Raw genomic sequence first — 18,629 nt, 5'->3', positions numbered from 1 at the left:
CTCCTTTGATTTGTAACTTATCCCCATCTCAGATCCTTAACCTGTGTGACGCGCTCCAAGACCTGTGTGACGCGCTTCCATCATGTGATCTCTATTTTCATTATTCTTACCCATTTCCAGCACCATACACTTATTCAGGTTAAATTGCATCAATTCCCCCCAATTCTACGAATGTATATGGACCTTCCTGAATCTTCCAACTCTTCACCCCATTATAAAATCATTAACGGTCCTAGTACTGATCCCAGACACCCCACAAGGGTAGTTGCATTCGTCCAAACAACCTGCTTCCTATCAATTGGACCAGCTGCTCAATAAGCCTCATCTTCACATGTGGAACCTGATCGAATGCCTCCTGAAAACTTAAGATGCACAACATACACTGCACTTCCCTCAACCACCCAATCACAAACGACTTCATAAAACTCCAATAAGTTTGTTAAAACTGATCTCCGAAGTTGGTAAATCCAGGCCACCTACTTTTAATAAGTTTGAGATTCTTAAAATGTTTCCCTGTCTGTTCATTAATTAACATTCTCATCTTCCCCACAACTGGACAAAGTGTCATGGAGAATTGTGAGCATCATGAGCAAGCTGTGCACAGCTTAAATATGCACGATGGTGAGAAAAAAATATATCAAGATATTAGAACGTTACTTTATTTCCATCGATAGGCTGGTGCTGACCCCGGAGCCCGGACGGAGCATGTGAAAATATGTCTAATCAATCACGTGACGTCATGATTCGATGGTTCACATATGGATACGGAAAAAAAATGGCGATCAACGTCTGTGTTCACATACGTTCCGTACGGATGTCCAAAGGGTTCCGATGGCACCGTGCGGCGGAAACGTGCCGGCAATGCCGCCGGATGGCGACATGACGTCATAGCCGGTATTATGGAGAACCATGCGGTCGCTCTTAGCGGAAATGTCGCCTTCGAGGTCGAACTGTCGAACAGCATAAGCCTCCTGTCTGTCTCTTTCCGAGTATAGAGTGGATCCACCGTCTGCACCTTCCTGTCGATTTCTTATTATCCCGTGCCCTGCACAGCATAAAACGGACGGGGTTTTGTAATCGTGTGTGCGCGTATATATATATATATATATATATATATATATATGTGTGCGTGTGTGTGTGTGTATATGTAAATGTGTGTGTGTGTGTAAATGTGTTTGTGTTTGTTTGTAAAAATGTGTGTGTGTATGTAAATGTGTGTGTGTTTGTAAATGTGTGTGTAAATGTGTTTGTGTTTGTTTGTAAAAATGTGTGTGTGTATGTAAATGTGTGTGTGTTTGTAAATGTGTGTGTAAATGTGTTTGTGTTTGTTTGTAAAAATGTGTGTTTCGATGTGTGTGTGCGCGCGCGTATGTGTGTGTATAAATGTGTGTGTGTGTGTTTGTATGTATGTGTGTGTATATGTAAATGTGTTTGTGTTTGTTTGTAAAAATGTGTGTTTCGATGTGTGTGTGTGTGCGCGTATGTGTGTGTATAAATGTGTGTGTGTTTGTGTGTGTTTGTATGTATGTGTGTGTATATGTAAATGTGTCTGTAAATGTGCGTGTAAGTATGTGTGTGTGTATGTAAATGTGTGTGTGTTTGTAAATGTGTGTGTAAATGTGTTTGTTTGTAAAAATGTGTGTTTCGATGTGTGTGTGCGCGCGCGTATGTGTGTGTATAAATGTATGTGTGTGTATATGTAAACGTGTCTGTAAATGTGTGTATAAGTATGTGTGTGTGTATGTAAATGTGTGTGTGTTTGTAAATGTGTGTGTAAATTTGTTTGTGTTTGTTTGTAAAAATGTGTGTGTATGTAAATGTGTGTGTGTTTGTAAATGTGTGTGTAAATGTGTTTGTGTTTGTTTGTAAAAATGTGTGTTTCGATGTGTGTGTGTGCGCGCGTATGTGTGTGTATAAATGTGTGTGAAAATGTGTTTGTATGTGTCTGTGTGCGTATATGTGTGTGTGTATATGTGTGTGAAAATGTGTGTGTGTGTGTGCGTACATGTGTGTGAAAATGTGTGTAAAAAAAAAGTGTGTGTAAAAATGTGTGTATGTGTATGTGTATGTGTATGTCGGTCTGTCCAGGCCGTAACTTTTTTACCATTTGAAATGAAATTTTCAACAGCTTATGATAATTTTGTCAAAAGGTCAATGGTGAGCATCAAAAAATCATCAATTTTCATCCGATTGACCTGACATTTAAAGAATTTGCATGTCAGGTCACCCAATTGGTTCACTCATCAAAATATAGGAGTTGATTGTTTGTTTGTTTTTGATCAAAAGGTCAAAGTTGCATAAAATCGTCGTTTCATCCAATTAACCAGAAATTTGAATATCAGGTTACAGTATTGGTTCACCAATCAAAAGCTGGAAGCTGATTTGTTTTTGTTTTTTTTATATCTAAAGCTCAAAGCTGCATAAATCATGAATTTTCATTTATGTATTTTTCTTTAAACTGTTTTCGTTATTTTGAACATATGGAAGAAAAAGAAGAAGAAGACGTATGAATACAAACGGACCGGGTGGGATTTGCATTTTCAGATGCGTTCTAGTTTTACCATTAATCTATATACACTCAAAATCACATTCAGAAAGTCAACATACCTGGGACCGTCGTGCTCATTTGTGCAGCAAAAATGAACCGATTTCCGCACAGTTTGTGACGCGCATTACTGTCACATCCGTGGATATGTGAACAGTGTCCGATATTTCCCAGGTGCCTTTGCGGCGTCCGTGTACTGTATATATGAACACAGCCTCGACTCACTGTAGTTAATCCATCGACTATAAAATCTGACAATTAGTGTTCCTATAATGGAGCTCTTTTTTTAGTTACTTCGCCACTCAAAATGGAATGAGGTTATGTTTTCATCTCTGCCTGTCTATGAGCAGGACATCTTAAACAGTTGCGGACTGATTCGGACGAAACTTGGTGGACAGGCTGGGTGTGTGACGAGGAAGAATCGATTCGATTTTGATGAAGATCCGGATCCGATAATTCTTCACCATTGAGTGATGGGGCCAAAAAGGATACATAGGTGGCAGGGAACCTCGATAAATGCACTTTAATCACCTCCTGGTCATAATATAAAAACCCAATCATTTTTGCTTTGAACTCAGCAAGGTAAAAAGTGATTGCGCCCCACCCTCACCACAAGGACCACAATTCATCCAAGGTGGTATATGCACCTTGTGTGAGTAATCGACCTTGGTTACATGTGAGGATCAAATAATAAATCGCTGACACGACAGATATTATCAACTACTGCACAGTGCCTTCAGAAAGTATTCACACCCCTTGACTTTTTTCACATGTTGTGTTACAGCCTGAATTTAAAATTGATCAAGTTGAGATTTTTTTTATCACCGATCTAAATATAATAACCCAAAATGTCAAAGTGGATTTCTTTTTTTGGAAATGTTGATATATTTTATCCTGTGTACCCTGCTCCAGCCCTCTCTCTTCCACAGATCTCTTGATGTCCCTATTTTTTTTGGGTTTTGTTTTTTTTGTATACAAGATCGAGTCTCGTGAAAGAGCTAACATTAAGCACACAAAAAGTCAAACCGACACAAAAAACACAAAATAAGGGGAGCGGTAGACAAGATGGGGAGAGAGGGGGAAGGACACAAACACAACATTTGAGAGCAGGGACATCGAAAGAACTGTGGGAGGGAGAGGGCTTGGGGGAGGTGGGAGAGGTATAAAACATATGGACACTGCAAGGACTTCCAGGAAAGAAGTTGGAATTTCGAAAAAAGTGTATCTGGGGTGAATTAGCGGGGGTAGAAAAGATCAAGGTTTTGGATGGGGGAAGATAAGAGATGGTGGTGAACAGCTGTTTTAAAGACCTGGAGGGAGGAGTGGGATTGAAGGGAGTGGGGGAGTTTGTTCCAGAGGCGGCATAAAAGAGGAATGAAAGAGTGAAGGTGAGCAGAGAGCCTAGATTTTGGCAGTTTAACCATAAGAGGGTTGCTGGCAGATCTTGTGCGACCTGTAGGGATATTTGGGGGACAGAGCAGAGAGAGCTGGGGGAGCAAGGCCGGAGAGGAGTCGATAGAAGACAGAAAAACCACCAACCTGCCTGCGGTGAGTGAGTGAAAGGCCCTCGGAGTTAGCTTCATCGCGGGACATTCCAATGATTCTGAAAGTTTTGGTTTCAACAGAATTTGTTCTCTGCTGTTGTGCTTCCCTCTCTCCCCCCCCTCCTGTCTCCCACTCCCTTTATGTGTTAGGTCTTATACAAGCCTCAACTAAGTACACAACTTTTTTATCAAAATGTATCGCGATTTGTACACTTTAAAAAAAACTATTTCCATTGTGTGCGTGTTTGATTTTGTGTATGTTTGTTTTTGTTTTCGTTTTCGTTTTTATGTTTATGTGTCCGGCACCAAGGTGACATTGTAAACCCAGTGTTGAAGAGGGGTCCTCAGCTTAACGCCCTGGCTGAAGGCCAGAACACTCACCGATGCACAGACCGGTCTGGAATACAGACTCGGTAGGGTAATGCTTAGAGCATCCGCTCGAGTCTGGGAGATCAGTGATTCAAACCCAGGACGAGTCATACCAAACACCTGAATATGGTACGTGCTGCTTCCTTCCTTGACGTTCGGTATTTAAAAAGTTAAGAGCAAGGTCAATCCCCATAGGTTGGCATCCATGGGGAGAAAGACATTCCTCCTTAGGAAATTCCCTGCTGAGTGCGGTGAGAAAGGTGGCGCCATTGGTGTGACGTCACTGCTACCCAGAGTACCCCAGGAGGTGACGGCACATCCCCCACGCTCAGTGGCTGTTTGTCTGTCCAACAGTCGTGGTGTGTGTGTGTGTGTGTGTGTGTGTGCGCGCGCACGCACGCGTCAACTCCATGAAGAGCCTTAGATCCTGCATAAAAAAATAAGTGTTGGAAGTACAACTAAAAAACGTCTGAAAATGCAACGTCTGTCCACATCCACTTTGTATTCAGACTTCATCCGTATGCTAAGCATGACGAAACCAGATAAATAAATAAAAATACCAAAAATTGACGATTTTAGGTGATCTTGACCTTTTGACCTCAAAAGCAATATGCTTGAGGGACCTAATGTGCAAACCCTGCTCAAATTTCAAGTCAATCGGATGAAAATTGACGATTTTATGCAACCATGACATTTGACTTTTGAATGTAAAAAAATAAAAACAATCGGCTTCTAGCTTTTGATTGGTGAACCAATTCAGCGACCCAAAATGCAAATTATTAAAATTTCAGGTCAATTGCATGAAGAGTGACAATTTTATGTGACACTGACTTTTGACAAAATTATTAATTTGTATTCTCCATATTCACATAATAAAGCTTTGTTGAAAATTTGATGACAAAAGCTCAAATGGTAAAAGAGATACGGCTTAGACAGACACACAGAAGCGATTGCAAAACCCCGTCTCGCACTGCTCGGTGGACGGCCCAATAATGAAGATTTAACTTTAGTCTGGTCCGTCACATACAACGTAACAAAGCAGAACCAGCGTTGCATCATAATTTTGAAAACAATGCCCTTTACCATAATGTCAATGGTATGTGCACCACAAACTATCCCTGGCCATCATCATCATAAATATTCAGCAACCTGGTGCTGTTTTTCTTATAATATAACAATGGCACGGCTAGGCCGCTGATGCAGTATCCCCGCTAGATCATATTTTCCCTGCATACAATGGTAGACTCTTCAAACGGCGGCAACAACAACAACAGGCATTTTAAGGCCATTTTCCCTGCAAGAGCGGGGGTTAGCCTTGCGGTCCCCATGACAATCTTCTCCATTTTGCCCTATTTTCTGCATCTCCCCTTGTTGACCCCCTTGCCCGCATTTCTTCTTCCACCATCTTTAGCCAAGTCTTTCTCGGTCTTCCCCATCCTCTACTTCCTTCCACATTCATTTCCATCACTCTTCTCAACCAGTCACTTTCATCCCTCAACACATGACCAAACCATCTCAACCTGTTCCTCTTCACAGCATCCATCACAAGCTCTATTCCCATCATCTTTCGCAATTCATCATTTGTCTTCCTCTCTCTCTCAACGATACTCTGCACATTCACCGAACCATTCGCATTTCCACCCTTTCCAGCCTTCGTTGCTGCTCTACGTTCATTACCGATGTCTCGCTCCCATAAATCATAACACTTCTCACACATGCAGCATACGCCTTTCCCTTCAGCTTCAACGACACTCCCCTCCTTATCAGCACGCCACTCAGTTCCCGAAACTTCTTCCATGCACATCTCACTCCAGCAACCGTTGCCGAATCTGATCCACCTTCTCCATTCAGCATGTCTCCGAGGTAGCAAAATGTTTTCACACCTTCCAGCTTCATGCAGTCTCCAAGATCCAACTCAACATTTCCTCCATCTGCAGCTCCCTCTGTGCACACCTTACACTTGAATGTCGCTGCCACACTGGTTAATGACTTCAAACGGCAACGTAGCATCAATAAATATCAAAGGGCGAATGCCAACAGACAGGATAGGGGGCTTAATGTTGCCGGCAAAGGGATACCTACCCGTACAGGCTGGGTATAGCAAGGCCAAGAATCAAATGCAGTACATGAGTGCAATCCCTCCGAGCAATCCTGCCAACCAAACCCTGAGCAGGAATTTCAGGAAGAAATGTAATATCTTATTCATAACTCTGCATACACCCCATGAAGCATTTCAAAAACTACCACATTGTTGTCACAAAGTCGAAAACATTGTTTCCACAGCACTGAAGAGAATCGAAATGATCGAGGCCTGATCTGTGATGAAATGTATATAGCTGGGCCTAGACAGGAAGTGGGAGTAAGGAGGGGGCAAATATAATCAAACACCAAGTATGTGACATAAGAAGCATGAGTAGATTTATAAATAAGCACAGGTGGGAGGAGAATTGTACACTTGTAGTACGATCATTCGATAATCGGTACGTCACTGCATACGTCCTTTGAGGGAAAGGCCAGCAAAGACTTTTCAACTGAAACACAGACAGCAAATCTAAAACGCAACACTTGAAGCAGCTGTGTCGTCTGAAGGTTGAATGCCAAGCAGCGAGCACACCTGGAAATGCATGGAAACTTGTAAAAATCCACAAACTGTGGCGAATCATTCCACACAATGGGAAATAATGGATATTTATCAAAACAAACTGCCCAACTTTGTGATGGTGAAAGTAATTATCTTCCCGACATGGCACATACTCCAAGTCTGAAAGATGTACCTGTTGCATTATATATATGTATATTAGTGCTGGGTCGATTAGGAAATTTGACTATGACCATTAACCCATTATAATAAAATAGGGGCAATTCCCCTGGTGCTCACCTGGTAGAAAAAAGCAGTATACTACACTGACTAAAGGTCTTTTAAACAGTATAATAGTATTTTAAAACAATTTCAATGGTTGCTAGAAGACAGGGCAGCATGTACAATCATACAAACATAATTACAAGACAATAAACAAACAAACAAAAAATACCTATTTTTGGGGGAAACTCCCCCCACTCCCCTACCATGCCTCCTCCGACCCCAATTTTTCTAATGCCCTGAACAAACATTGGTACATCACGGGTGATGAATGGAACGTTGTGGTCAAGTTTCATAGGAATTGTATGTGTAGTTTCTGAGAAGAAAGCAAATACCTATTTTAGGGGGCAACCCCCGATAGTCCCCCAGAATTACGGGCGGGTCAATTCCCCCAGAATTACGGGCGGGTCAATTCCTCCAGAATTACGGGCGGGTCAATTCCCCCAGAATTACGGGCGGGTCAATTCCCCCAGAATTACGGGCGGGTCAATTCCCCCAGAATTACGGGCGGGTCAATTCCCCCAGAATTACGGGCGGGTCAATACCCCCAGAATTACGGGCGGGTCAATACCCCCAGAATTACGGGCGGGTCAATACCCCCAGAATTACGGGCGGGTCAATTCCCCCAGAATTACGGGCGGGTCAATTCCCCCAGAATTACGGGCGGGTCCATTCCCCCAGAATTACGGGCGGGTCCATTCCCCCAGAATTACGGGCGGGTCAATTCCCCCAGAATTACGGGCGGGTCCATTCCCCCAGAATTACGGGCGGGTCAATTCCCCCAGAATTACGGGCGGGTCAATTCCCCCAGAATTACGGGCGGGTCAATTCCCCCCAGAATTACGGGCGGGTCAATTCCCCCAGAATTTCGGGCGGGTTAATATCTCATTAAAACTAATCTTTGAGATTTCTATTAAAAATCAAAACGTTTTCAAAAACTTTTTTCAAATTCACCTGTTATTATCTCCACCACCGGAGGTGGACAGAGGTTATGTATTCACACCTATTTCTTTGTTTATTATTTGGCAAAAGTATTTCGACAAGTCTGTTGGTCTGTGGCGTCTGTTTGTCTGTCACACAAAGTTTGCCCATAGTTTTGAAGCAATCGTTTATTGTGTATGTAGGTGACCGACCAAGGACAGCAAAATGCACATTTGTGGTCAATATCCAGATGCAGATCCGAATATGAGAATTTTTATGTGATTCTTCACCATTGAGGGATAGTGCCAAAAACGATATACGGCACGATATCTCAAAAAGTTATGGACCGATTCGGAAGAAACTTGGTGGACTAGTGTGTGACAAGAAAGAATCGATATAATTTTGGTGAAGATCCGAATACGATAATTATTTAGCGATTCTTCACCATTTAAAGATGGGGCCAAAAATTATATATAGCAAGACACCTCAAAATGTTGACCGATTATGAAAAATACTTGGTGGATAATTTGGGTAAGTGACAAGAACAAGCCAATTTTCGGATGCAGTTAAGGTTCGGATGCAGATCCAGCCTATCAGTGGTATACAAAACGTAAACTGTTCAGCCTGACGGAGGTATGCGCTATACCGACTGCCGTTCCCGTTTATATCTGGAATCCAAATGATTATTGTTAGCTAATGCCTCCTTGTACATGCACCCAACAATCCAATCACAAAGAAGATAACCATGGACGTAAAATTAAATGCACAGCATTTGTGCTGCCAGACCTGCTTAAATTTCCCCCGGATCTTTTCCAAGTGGTCCTGCAGGAGGGGGTTCGCTGCATCATGTAATGGGAAGTTGCAGATCATAATGAGCAACGAGTCCAACACCTTCAATCTCCGACTATAAACCGGCATGGAGCAAGAACAGATCAAAATCAAATAAATAATTCCATTGGTCATTAAATCCACCCAAACGTGGACTTTGCTTCACAAATCAATCTGACAACTACTTCTACTACTACTTTAACCTTTGTGAAACACCATGGGATTTTTAACATCAACAAACAACCAGTGCTGATAAACGGTCCACCAACTTGACATCCCTCCGACGGACGGCGCACCCATCGATGCCTCTCCCTGCATGCAAAACTGCAAGGTGGCAGTTTATAGCTGGGTCAAGATTCATCTAACATTCACCATTTTATATTTACCTTATCTTCGGATCTTCAGTGTTCCCCAACTGTAGCAATGCTTTCCAAGTCGCAGCAAAGCCATGACAATATGATACCTGCACAAATGTGTCATTGTCACCAGTCACTTCTGCATTATGGTTGGACTTTGTAATTGCAATCAGAGGAATAACTAGAGCGAAGGCTATGGAGCACCATCGAAAATCCCCACGCTTCCCACCTCAGGCACACTTGAAAGTTGGCAGAAAGTTCCACCAGGAATGACCAAAGATCAAATTTTAAGTTAAAAAAATAATCTTCCGTTTTGACCCCTGTGACTCAAGGTCCTCAATGCCTGAGGCATATACCAGGGGTCAAATCCCCCCCCCCAAAAATCGTTACATATTTCATACGTCCCACAATGTCGATGGCACATACAAAATTTAAAACATGTTTAAGATGTGCCCATTATTGCATTTTTTTGGCATTTGACCTTTTGACCCCACAATAGGGCCCCAAGGTGCGTGACCAAAAATTCTATTGCTCACATATTCTTGCCATGTAGTGATCATAACTACCAAGTTTGGTGTATTTCTGCACAACAGTTTAGGAGATAGCGTGACAGACAAATAGACAGGCAGATAGATGGAGCCGATTACAATATCCCCATTTAAACAAAATTGGGAACAGTGATCCCACTTTCAATAAAAGCCATGAACAAAGGGCCTACCTCTGATGCAAGTTTGGCTCCTTCAATCAGTCCTAGATGTTTGCCTTCCCGTAGCCCCTGCACCTCCCCAAGAGACCAGCCTTCGTGAAAACCATCACTCCGAAACCTGCAAATTAACATCAGTGGCTCAGACCTTTGGGATTAAATAAAAAGAAACATCAGCCAATGGGCAATCTTCCTGGAAACAAATATGTTCTTCTAAAGGATAGTGGCAATAAGAAATATTACACGATTCATAATGACATCGGCTCAAGTGATATCCTGCAAGGGAGTCAAGAAGCAGCATGCAAAAAAAATTGCAGCACTCTTTCTTGGAAAAACATTTACAAGAATGAAAGCATTAAGAAACAAGAAAGAGCAATCAGATTGCAGACAATCGCCGGGATGTGTTTTAGGTGTTTTTTAAGGCTTTTGTGTAAAAACAAATACAGCGGCCGAACCATGTGACCAATGACCATTTATTTTTCTCCAGCAATTTATCCCCAGATGATGCTCAAGAAATTTCATCGGATGAAGTTTTTTACTTGTCGAATTATGACGTCGTAATGGAGGCACCTGTGACATAATCATTAATATACGTTATTCCCCATGGAGAGTTCTTCAAAATGAGCCATGTCTCAATTATTTTCTACTAGCAGAAGTACCCGGCGTTGCCGGGCGGGGGAGGAGGGGGAGGGGGGAGAAGTGGAGGGGAGGGGGGAAGAAGTGGAGGGGAGGGGGGAAGAAGTGGAGGGGCGGGGGGAAGAAGTGGAGGGGCGGGGGGGGGGGAGGGCAGCGTGGAGTCTGGCGGCGAGGATGGAGCATCACGTGATCGCTCTGAGCGAATCAGCGAGCTGCTCTGGCACAGGCTGAGATCAGTGTATAATGTTCCTCGCTGAAATGCACTAAGTTAAATATGAATGAAAAAAATATGGATCTTGTCATCGGAGGTCATTTTTTAGGTAGGCCATGTCCTTCCCAGGCCCAATGGCCATGTCTATGCCAAAAATCAAGTACGTGAGCCTCTCCGTTTAGGAGTCTATAGGACACACACACACATACACACACACACACACACACACACACACACACACACACACACACACACACACACACACACACACACACACACACACACACACACACACACACACACACACACACACACACACATACACACACACACACACACACACACACACACTTTTATTTATATAGATTCAGCGCTTTCAGAGATGCAAAGTTTTTTGGCGTTTCCAAGATGGCGCCCATACCACGTGACCTACGACATCATAATTATAATTTAAAATTATACAGGTGAAGTTGCACATATGGTGAAGATTTCCTGTCAATCGGACTAACGGTTGCAGAGAAAATCATATTTATTCTGTGCGGACAAACAGACAAATGGACTCAAATGCAATACCTTTTCCTCTGGCAAGGATTACAATTAAACGAAGGAGGTGTGTGCAATGTTTCTAATAATAATAGCAGTGTCTTGTTAATAATGAAAACATGTATTCTGTGGACTGATAGTTGCATGGAAAATGCATTATACCAGGTCATTCGGACCTGGTGTTGGGCTAGCGGCTAGGGTGCCAGCTTAGGATCCAAGGATCCTGGGTTCGAATCCCGGTCGATCGCTGAATTAACGCCAGGGGGGTTGACTCAGCCTGTCATCCTTCCGAGGTCGGCAAATTTGAGTACCAGTTCACTGGTAATTCCCTGCTTGTCGTAAAAAGGCGACAAAAAGGGTTGGCGTCAGGAAGGGCATCCGGCCGTAAAACATTGCTTCAAAAAGGGGACCAAAAAAACAACAACCACGGTCCCCGAAAAGGCCAACCCCCGCTTTGCGGGGAGAAATGGCATCTAAACGGTGGTTTTATTCGGAGCCACCCCTTCCTGAAATGAATTTTAAAAAGTGCATATTAAATAAACTAGCAACGGTACCCGCCCTATGGGCGGGGCTTCAATTGGGAGGATCAAATGAAAAGGCAACATATCAGAAATTGAAGGCTTTTTTTTATTTTAAATGATTCATAAAAACATCCGTTGAATCATATCACAAGCAAATCATCAAAATCTAAACAGTACAATAGTACATGGCACTCATTTTGAAAAAAAAGTGAATTCTGCAAAACGGAAGCGGCCGCTACACGTCTTTCTCAGTCGCACGTTTATGTGAAGCGTGCGCGCCGAATCCAACACGGAAGCGGCCGCTACACCTGTTTCTCAGTCGCTTTGCACATGCTGCCACGTTACTTCGGAGCCGCACGTTTATATAGGAAGAGTTAGTCAGGAGTCGATCTACTCTCTCCTGGTACGTAGAATAAACAGTATTTGTAGAATTTCAACAAAAGCCACATCATTGTTCATATCGGTAAATATTATTCCATCGTGTTTGGAAAAACTGGAAAATTGGAAAAACAATATTGCCTATTTTACTCCCAGGTCCCAGGAATACCCACCCAAAATATCGTTGCGATCGGTTGAGTCGTTTTTGCAGTAGCTTCGAACGGACGGACGGACATTTGGTAAATTCTACTAAGATAGATGGCCCTGCAGTGTTAAGTGAGCCACTTAGAACATGAACATGCAACGACTTTACACAATATATCACTGGCAGGTTTAGCACTGGAAGATACAAGACTGGCAGGATGGCCGAGAGGTATGCACACTCGCCTCTGAGCAGTCCAGCCTGGGTTTGAATCCTGACTCAGCGATAAACTGTCATCCCAGTATTTCACAGGCTGGGTGATTCATCAACGTGTGTGTGCTGTCCCTGAGATGGATGTTATACGGGCGTCCTATCTGCCAGCATTTGTTGGACGTTAAAGATCCTATATACGGTGTTTTTCGCGCGTCTTCGCTTAGGTACCTGCAAGAACCATTTTTAAAGTTTTCGGTATGACTCAGCCATTACATCACCAAGTTTGATACTGTACCATAATACAGTAATTGAATTATAATACACCATAGTTTAAAAAAAAGAGTCATTTGAATGGAATTCACTCCGACACCCTTCCTGCACACAGCTCAGGGCCACTTCCCAGTTCTTTCCACCTCACCACATGCTTTACCACTTGCCATCACCTTCGTTTTTCCGATATTCACCTTCAGACCTTTTGTCTCCATACATTCCTTCCACTTGTTCATCTTCGCCTTCAGTCCATCCATACTTTCTGCAATCAACACCAGATCATCTGCATACAACAATTCCCACGGTAAACCCTCCTTTACGTTCTGAGCCAGCACCTCCATCACAGCTACAAATAGTAGTGGACTTAGTACCGACCCCTGATGCACTCCCACCTTCACCTCAAACTCACCACTGTTCCCGTCCTTCGTCCTTACAGCTGTGCGCGCTCTTTTGTACATTGCCATCACTACTCTGATCAACCATTCCTCCACTGCTAACTTCCTCAATGCCCATGTCACTACTTCAGTGGAACCCTATCGAATGCTTTCTCCAGATCAACAAACCCAAGAAACAACTTCTTCCTCTTCTCCAGGTACTTCTCCTGCAACTGCCTCACAATAAAAAGCACGTCTGTCGTTCCTCTTCCTGGCATAAATCCAAACTGCATTTCGTCAATCTTCACTTTCTTCCTTATCCTCCTCTCCAACAGCCTTTCCAATACCTTCATTCCATGCTCCAATAACTTTATCGCTCGATACGAGCCACAGTCCAGAGGGTCACCTTTCCCCTTGTATAGAGGGATGAGTGTACTCAGTTCCCAATCCACTGGAATGCGGCCTTCTTTCACCACCAGATTGCAGATCTCTGTCATTCTCTTCACACCCCAATTTCCCGCTGCCTTCAACATATCTCCCACAACTCCCGTCGGCCCTCCCGCTTTTCTACTCTTCATTGCTTTTATCGCTTCCTCAACTTCCTTCTCGGTTATCTTCTCTGCCGGCCCTAAAACTGGGTTACTCTCTATGTTGCCATCCCATTCATTCTCTGCATTCAACAGTATTTCCATATCTCTCTTCCATCTTCCTTGAATTCCATCTGGGTCCACAACGATTTGTCCCACTTCATCCTTCAAGCAACTCACCCCCATCACATCACACCTCTCTTTCGCTATCTGCTTTGCAATCCTGAATACTGCTCTCTGACCCTCTTCCGAATCCAAGCGTTCTCCGAACATTTTCCTCCATGCCTCCTGTGCCTTTGCTACCTCTTTCTTTGCAGCCTTCTTGGCTGCCTTATAACTTTCATGCTCTGCCTTTTCTGCCCCCATACCCTTCGCCTTCTGCCACTCCTTGAACTTCTTCCTCTTCTCGTCAATCTTCTTTCCAACTTCATCATCCCACCACCATGTTTCCGAGTGCCTCTGTGGTCCTTTTGTCCATCCACATACCTCAACAACGGCTCCCAACAGACTATCTTTCATTGACATCCAACCACTTTCAAGCTCAACCACATCATCCTCCACCATACTCAGCCTCTCTTTTAATGCCTCCCTCACTTTCACCTCTTTCAAACTCCACACCTTCATTCTCGGTTGGTACTTCACCCGCCGAGCTCTCCTCGCACCTTTCACCCTTATGTCGCAGACAACCAAGTGGTGCTGTGAAACAGCCTCCTCCCCCGGGATCATCTTTGTGTCCCGGAGGTGCCCCCTATCTCGCCTACGCACCAGCAGGTAGTCAACGGTTGTCGTCGACCCACCTGATGTGTATGTAACAAGCTTATTATCCTCTTTCTGGAACTGAGTATTACAAATCAACAAATCAGCTCCATCAGCAAACTCCAAAATCCCTTCACCTTCTCCATTTCTCACACCATATCCGAAACCCCCATGAACTCCCTCAAAACCGTCCATACTCCTTCCCACCTGTCCATTTAGATCTCCTCCTACCACAACAACTTCATCTTTCACATTTTCCATCAGCTTTTCTATCGCACACCAGAACTTGTCCTTCTCTTCATCGCTCCGACCAACCTGCGGAGCATATCCCGAGATGATGTTCACCAAGAGCTTTCCAATCATCATTTTCACCATCATCAACCATTCACTCACTCTTGTCACACTCACCACACTGTCTACAAACTCCTCAGAAAACATGACACCAACATAATATGCGCTGAGTGGGTTTATCAAAAATGTAGTGGTTTGAGAGGGTCATTAACCAGTGTGGCAGCTACATTCAAGTGTAAGGTGTGCACAGAGGGAGCTGCAGATGGAGGAAATGTTGAGTTGGATCTTGGAGACGGCGTGAAGCTGGAAGGTGTGAAAACACTTTGTTACCTTGGAGACATGCTGAATGGAGAAGGTGGATCAGACTCGGCAACGGTTGCTCGAGTGAGATGTGCATGGAAGAAGTTTCGGGAACTGAGTGGCGTACTGACGAGGAGGGGTGTCATTGAAGCTGAAGGGAAAGGTGTATGCTGCATGTGTGAGAAGTGTGATGATTTATGGGAGTGAGACATGGGTAATGAACGTAGAGCAGCAACGTAGGCTGGAAAGCGTGGAAATGCGAATGGTTCGGTGGATGTGTGGAGTATCGTTGAGAGAGGGGAAGACAAATGATGAATTGCGAAAGATGATGGGAATAGAGCTTGTGATGGATGCTGTGAAGAGAAACAGGTTGAGATGGTTTGGTCATGTGTTGAGGAAGGATGAAAGTGACTGGTTGAAAAGAGTGATGGAAATGAATGCAAAAGGAGGTAGAGGACGGGGAAGACCGAGAAAGACTTGGTTAAAGATGGTCGAACAAGAAATGCGGGCAAGCGGGTTAACAAGGAGAGATGCAGAAAATAGGGCAAAATGGAGAACATCGTCATGGGGACCGCAAGGCTAACCCCCGCTCTTGCAGGGAAAATGGCCTTAAAATGCCCGTTGTTGTATAGTTTTTAAAAAAACATTGTATTTAAATAACTAAAAATCGTGAAAATAGAGACCATTGCTTTTAATTTCAGGGTGATGTTATAGAATTTTCAGAGTTATCCATAATGCCATGCGCGCCATCATGTTGGTTGTATTCAACTTTCCTGGAAACGATAACATCAGTAACTCTACAATCTAGCACGTTTTTCTCGTTATTCCTACTTACTGCAATGCAAGGTTATGCTAATTATTTGGCCTTGTTTACCTTGCCAACCAATATGGCGCCCATGCACTGCATCATGGGTAATCAACCCCCTCTCTGATGATTGTCCTACAGTTGGAGTTGAAGGCGCCCTTAAAAGATCCTCTGTGTATCTTTCCTACAAGATTGCACCTTGAGGGTGATACCGCCGATTCCCAATATAATAAAATATATGTCGTTTACAAATCGTCAGCAATGACAGAGTTCGTTGACTGTACAAATATTAAGGTATGTCGTAGGTACAAGACCTTAGTAAACGTGACATAGCTTTAAAAAAAAAAAAAAAAAAATTATAATAGAGCAAACGTATATGGTTACGTTTGTTTGTTTATATGCGACCAAAAAGTTCTTCTTCTTTTTCTTCTTCCTCAAATAAAATTCACACCCAAAACACAGTCCCTGAACTCTTAATTACATTTAGACTGCTGAGACCCCTCACAACTTTGATGAACCTGTAAATCCCCCAAGACCCTTAAGACCACCAAGACCTACCAAGACCCCTGAAGACACAAAACACCCGAAAAATCCAAAATACTCTTAAAGGCCCTGAGGATTCGAATGGCCCCAAAGACCCAAAACACCCGGAAGACCCAAAACACCCCGAAGACCCAAAAGACCAGGAAGACCCAAAATACCCCGAAAAACCAAAACATCCCGAAAACAAAATATTCTTAAAGACAAAGAGGAACCAAAAGACACGCAAGACCCAAACGACCCAAAAAGACACCGAAGACCCAAAAAGACACCGAAGACCCAAAAAGACACCGAAGACCAAAAAGACACCGAAGACCCAAAAAGACACCGAAGACCCAAAAAGACACCGAAGACCCAAAAAGACACCGAAGCCCCAAAAAGACACCGAAGCCCCAAAAAGACACCGAAGCCCCAAAAAGACACCGAAGCCCCAAAAAGACACCGAAGCCCCAAAAAGACACCGAAGCCCCAAAAAGACACCGAAACCCCAAAAAGACACCGAAGCCCCAAAAAGACACCGAAGACCCAAAAAGACCCCCAAAGACCCCAAAAGACACCGAAGACCCCAAAAGACCCAAAAATACGGTAATCTCGGCACAGGATACCGGCACAAGACCCAAAAACACGCCGAAGACCCAAAAAGACGCCGAAGGCCCAAAAAGACGCCGAAGACCCAAAAAGACACCGAAGACCCAAAAAGACACCGAAGACCCAAAAAGACACCGAAGACCCAAAAAGACACCGAAGACCCAAAAAGACACCGAAGACCCAAAAAGACACCGAAGACCCAAAAAGACACCAAAGACCCAAAAAGACACCGAAATGGTCAAAGATGCCTATCCTTCTGAAACGACGTGTGGTGGGGCGCACAGAGCGCGCCGAGTACAAACAAAAAAGATGCCTTTCCTTAATTACAAACAATTCACCTGTTATTATTATTAATCATCATTACCTTTCATCTGCCATGACGATCGCATCGAACAAATCATCACTCTTTCCCTCAGAGGTTTCTGTTGCATCGGCCATTATTCCAACCAATGAGGACACGCTCTAGGGTTGGTTTAACCTCCAATTAAGATCATATTACCAATTAAGATCATATTACCTTCAATTAATCCAAAAACATTCACTAAACCTCAATCGATTTTGAACATGACCAACTCAATTCCTCTCATGAACGCAGCCATCTTGACCGGATATACGTCACCTAGACGTCCCACAGATATATTAAATTAACAATATAAATTTTCATTTAGAATTCCGTTTATAGATGTAAACTATCGTTGTTCGTAAAATTTTCAATAAAATAACGACGGGATAAATTGTTTGCTGTATAGACTGTTACTGATTATTGCTTCTTGACATGGCTAGCATATAGCGCACAGCGACGGAAACACGTCACAACCAAAGCGCGACGAAGAAAGAAATTTGAAGTAAAAATTATAGCTACATTACTTGTTTATTAAATAGTTGTGTTTTATTGCCTAATAAGGCGGAACAGGTTTCCAATACGTCCATTAATTTTAACCATCATTAAATTTATATCACAATTTTAAAGCGCGGTGTTACGCGCGCTAGTAGTGTAATAATGTTGCTTCTGGGACACCTCCGTTTAACATGGGAAATCCCTATCTAATGTCATTTACCCCCTTGTCTTTTTCAAAAATCATAAACACCTCTATTTCTCCCACCCTCATCTTTATGAACCTTTTGTCTGTAGTACCTATCCTTAATGTTGTTCATTAGACCACTCAAACACTACAAATATTTGTTTTCTCTTATAGACCTATCATCCTTCTTCTACATATCATCTGGCAGATTAATCTTTGACCCATTCACTTCCATATTAATTCTTTCCCTCCCTCATTGCCCCTAAAGACCTCTATTTCTCTCACCCTGTTCTTTACGAACCTTCTAACCTTTTGACATGTTATCC

General features: G+C 43.2%; 2 protein-coding genes across 2 annotated transcripts in view; one reads left to right on the top strand and one right to left on the bottom strand.

The window, feature by feature from the left end:
* Positions 1 to 18,629, top strand: part of LOC144891238 (uncharacterized) — a 121,664-nt gene that overhangs the window by 71,913 nt on the left and 31,122 nt on the right. The gene's annotated exons all lie outside the window — the stretch shown is intronic.
* On the bottom strand, positions 6,635 to 17,917 carry LTO1 (LTO1 maturation factor of ABCE1). Its single transcript, XM_068109778.2, has 5 exons — positions 17,646 to 17,917; positions 10,142 to 10,247; positions 9,454 to 9,530; positions 9,026 to 9,143; positions 6,635 to 7,072 (listed from the first exon to the last, which is right to left on the bottom strand). Exons 1-5 carry the CDS (start codon positions 17,717 to 17,719, stop codon positions 7,010 to 7,012), a joined length of 438 nt encoding a protein of 145 aa, XP_067965879.1. The 5' UTR covers positions 17,720 to 17,917; the 3' UTR covers positions 6,635 to 7,009.

This window comes from Myxine glutinosa, chromosome 3 (assembly GCF_964187855.1).
Source record: "Myxine glutinosa chromosome 3, kmMyxGlut1.1, whole genome shotgun sequence".
Classification (NCBI taxonomy): domain Eukaryota; kingdom Metazoa; phylum Chordata; class Myxini; order Myxiniformes; family Myxinidae; genus Myxine; species Myxine glutinosa.
Note: the sequence above shows the minus strand (reverse complement) of the source record. Positions and strands in the feature narration are given on the sequence as shown.

What these genes read in the sequence shown, in the direction of transcription:
- LTO1 (XM_068109778.2), bottom strand. Translation starts at nt 17,719, where the DNA reads ATGGCCGATGCAACAGAAACCTCTGAGGGAAAGAGTGATGATTTGTTC. An exon ending in ATCGTCATGGCAGATGAAAG is followed by an intron (nt 10,248 to 17,645) that starts GTAATGATGATT and finishes GTTAATTTGCAG; the next exon opens with GTTTCGGAGTGATGGTTTTC. An exon ending in ACTGAAGATCCGAAGATAAG is followed by an intron (nt 9,144 to 9,453) that starts GTAAATATAAAA and finishes GCCGGTTTATAG; the next exon opens with TCGGAGATTGAAGGTGTTGG.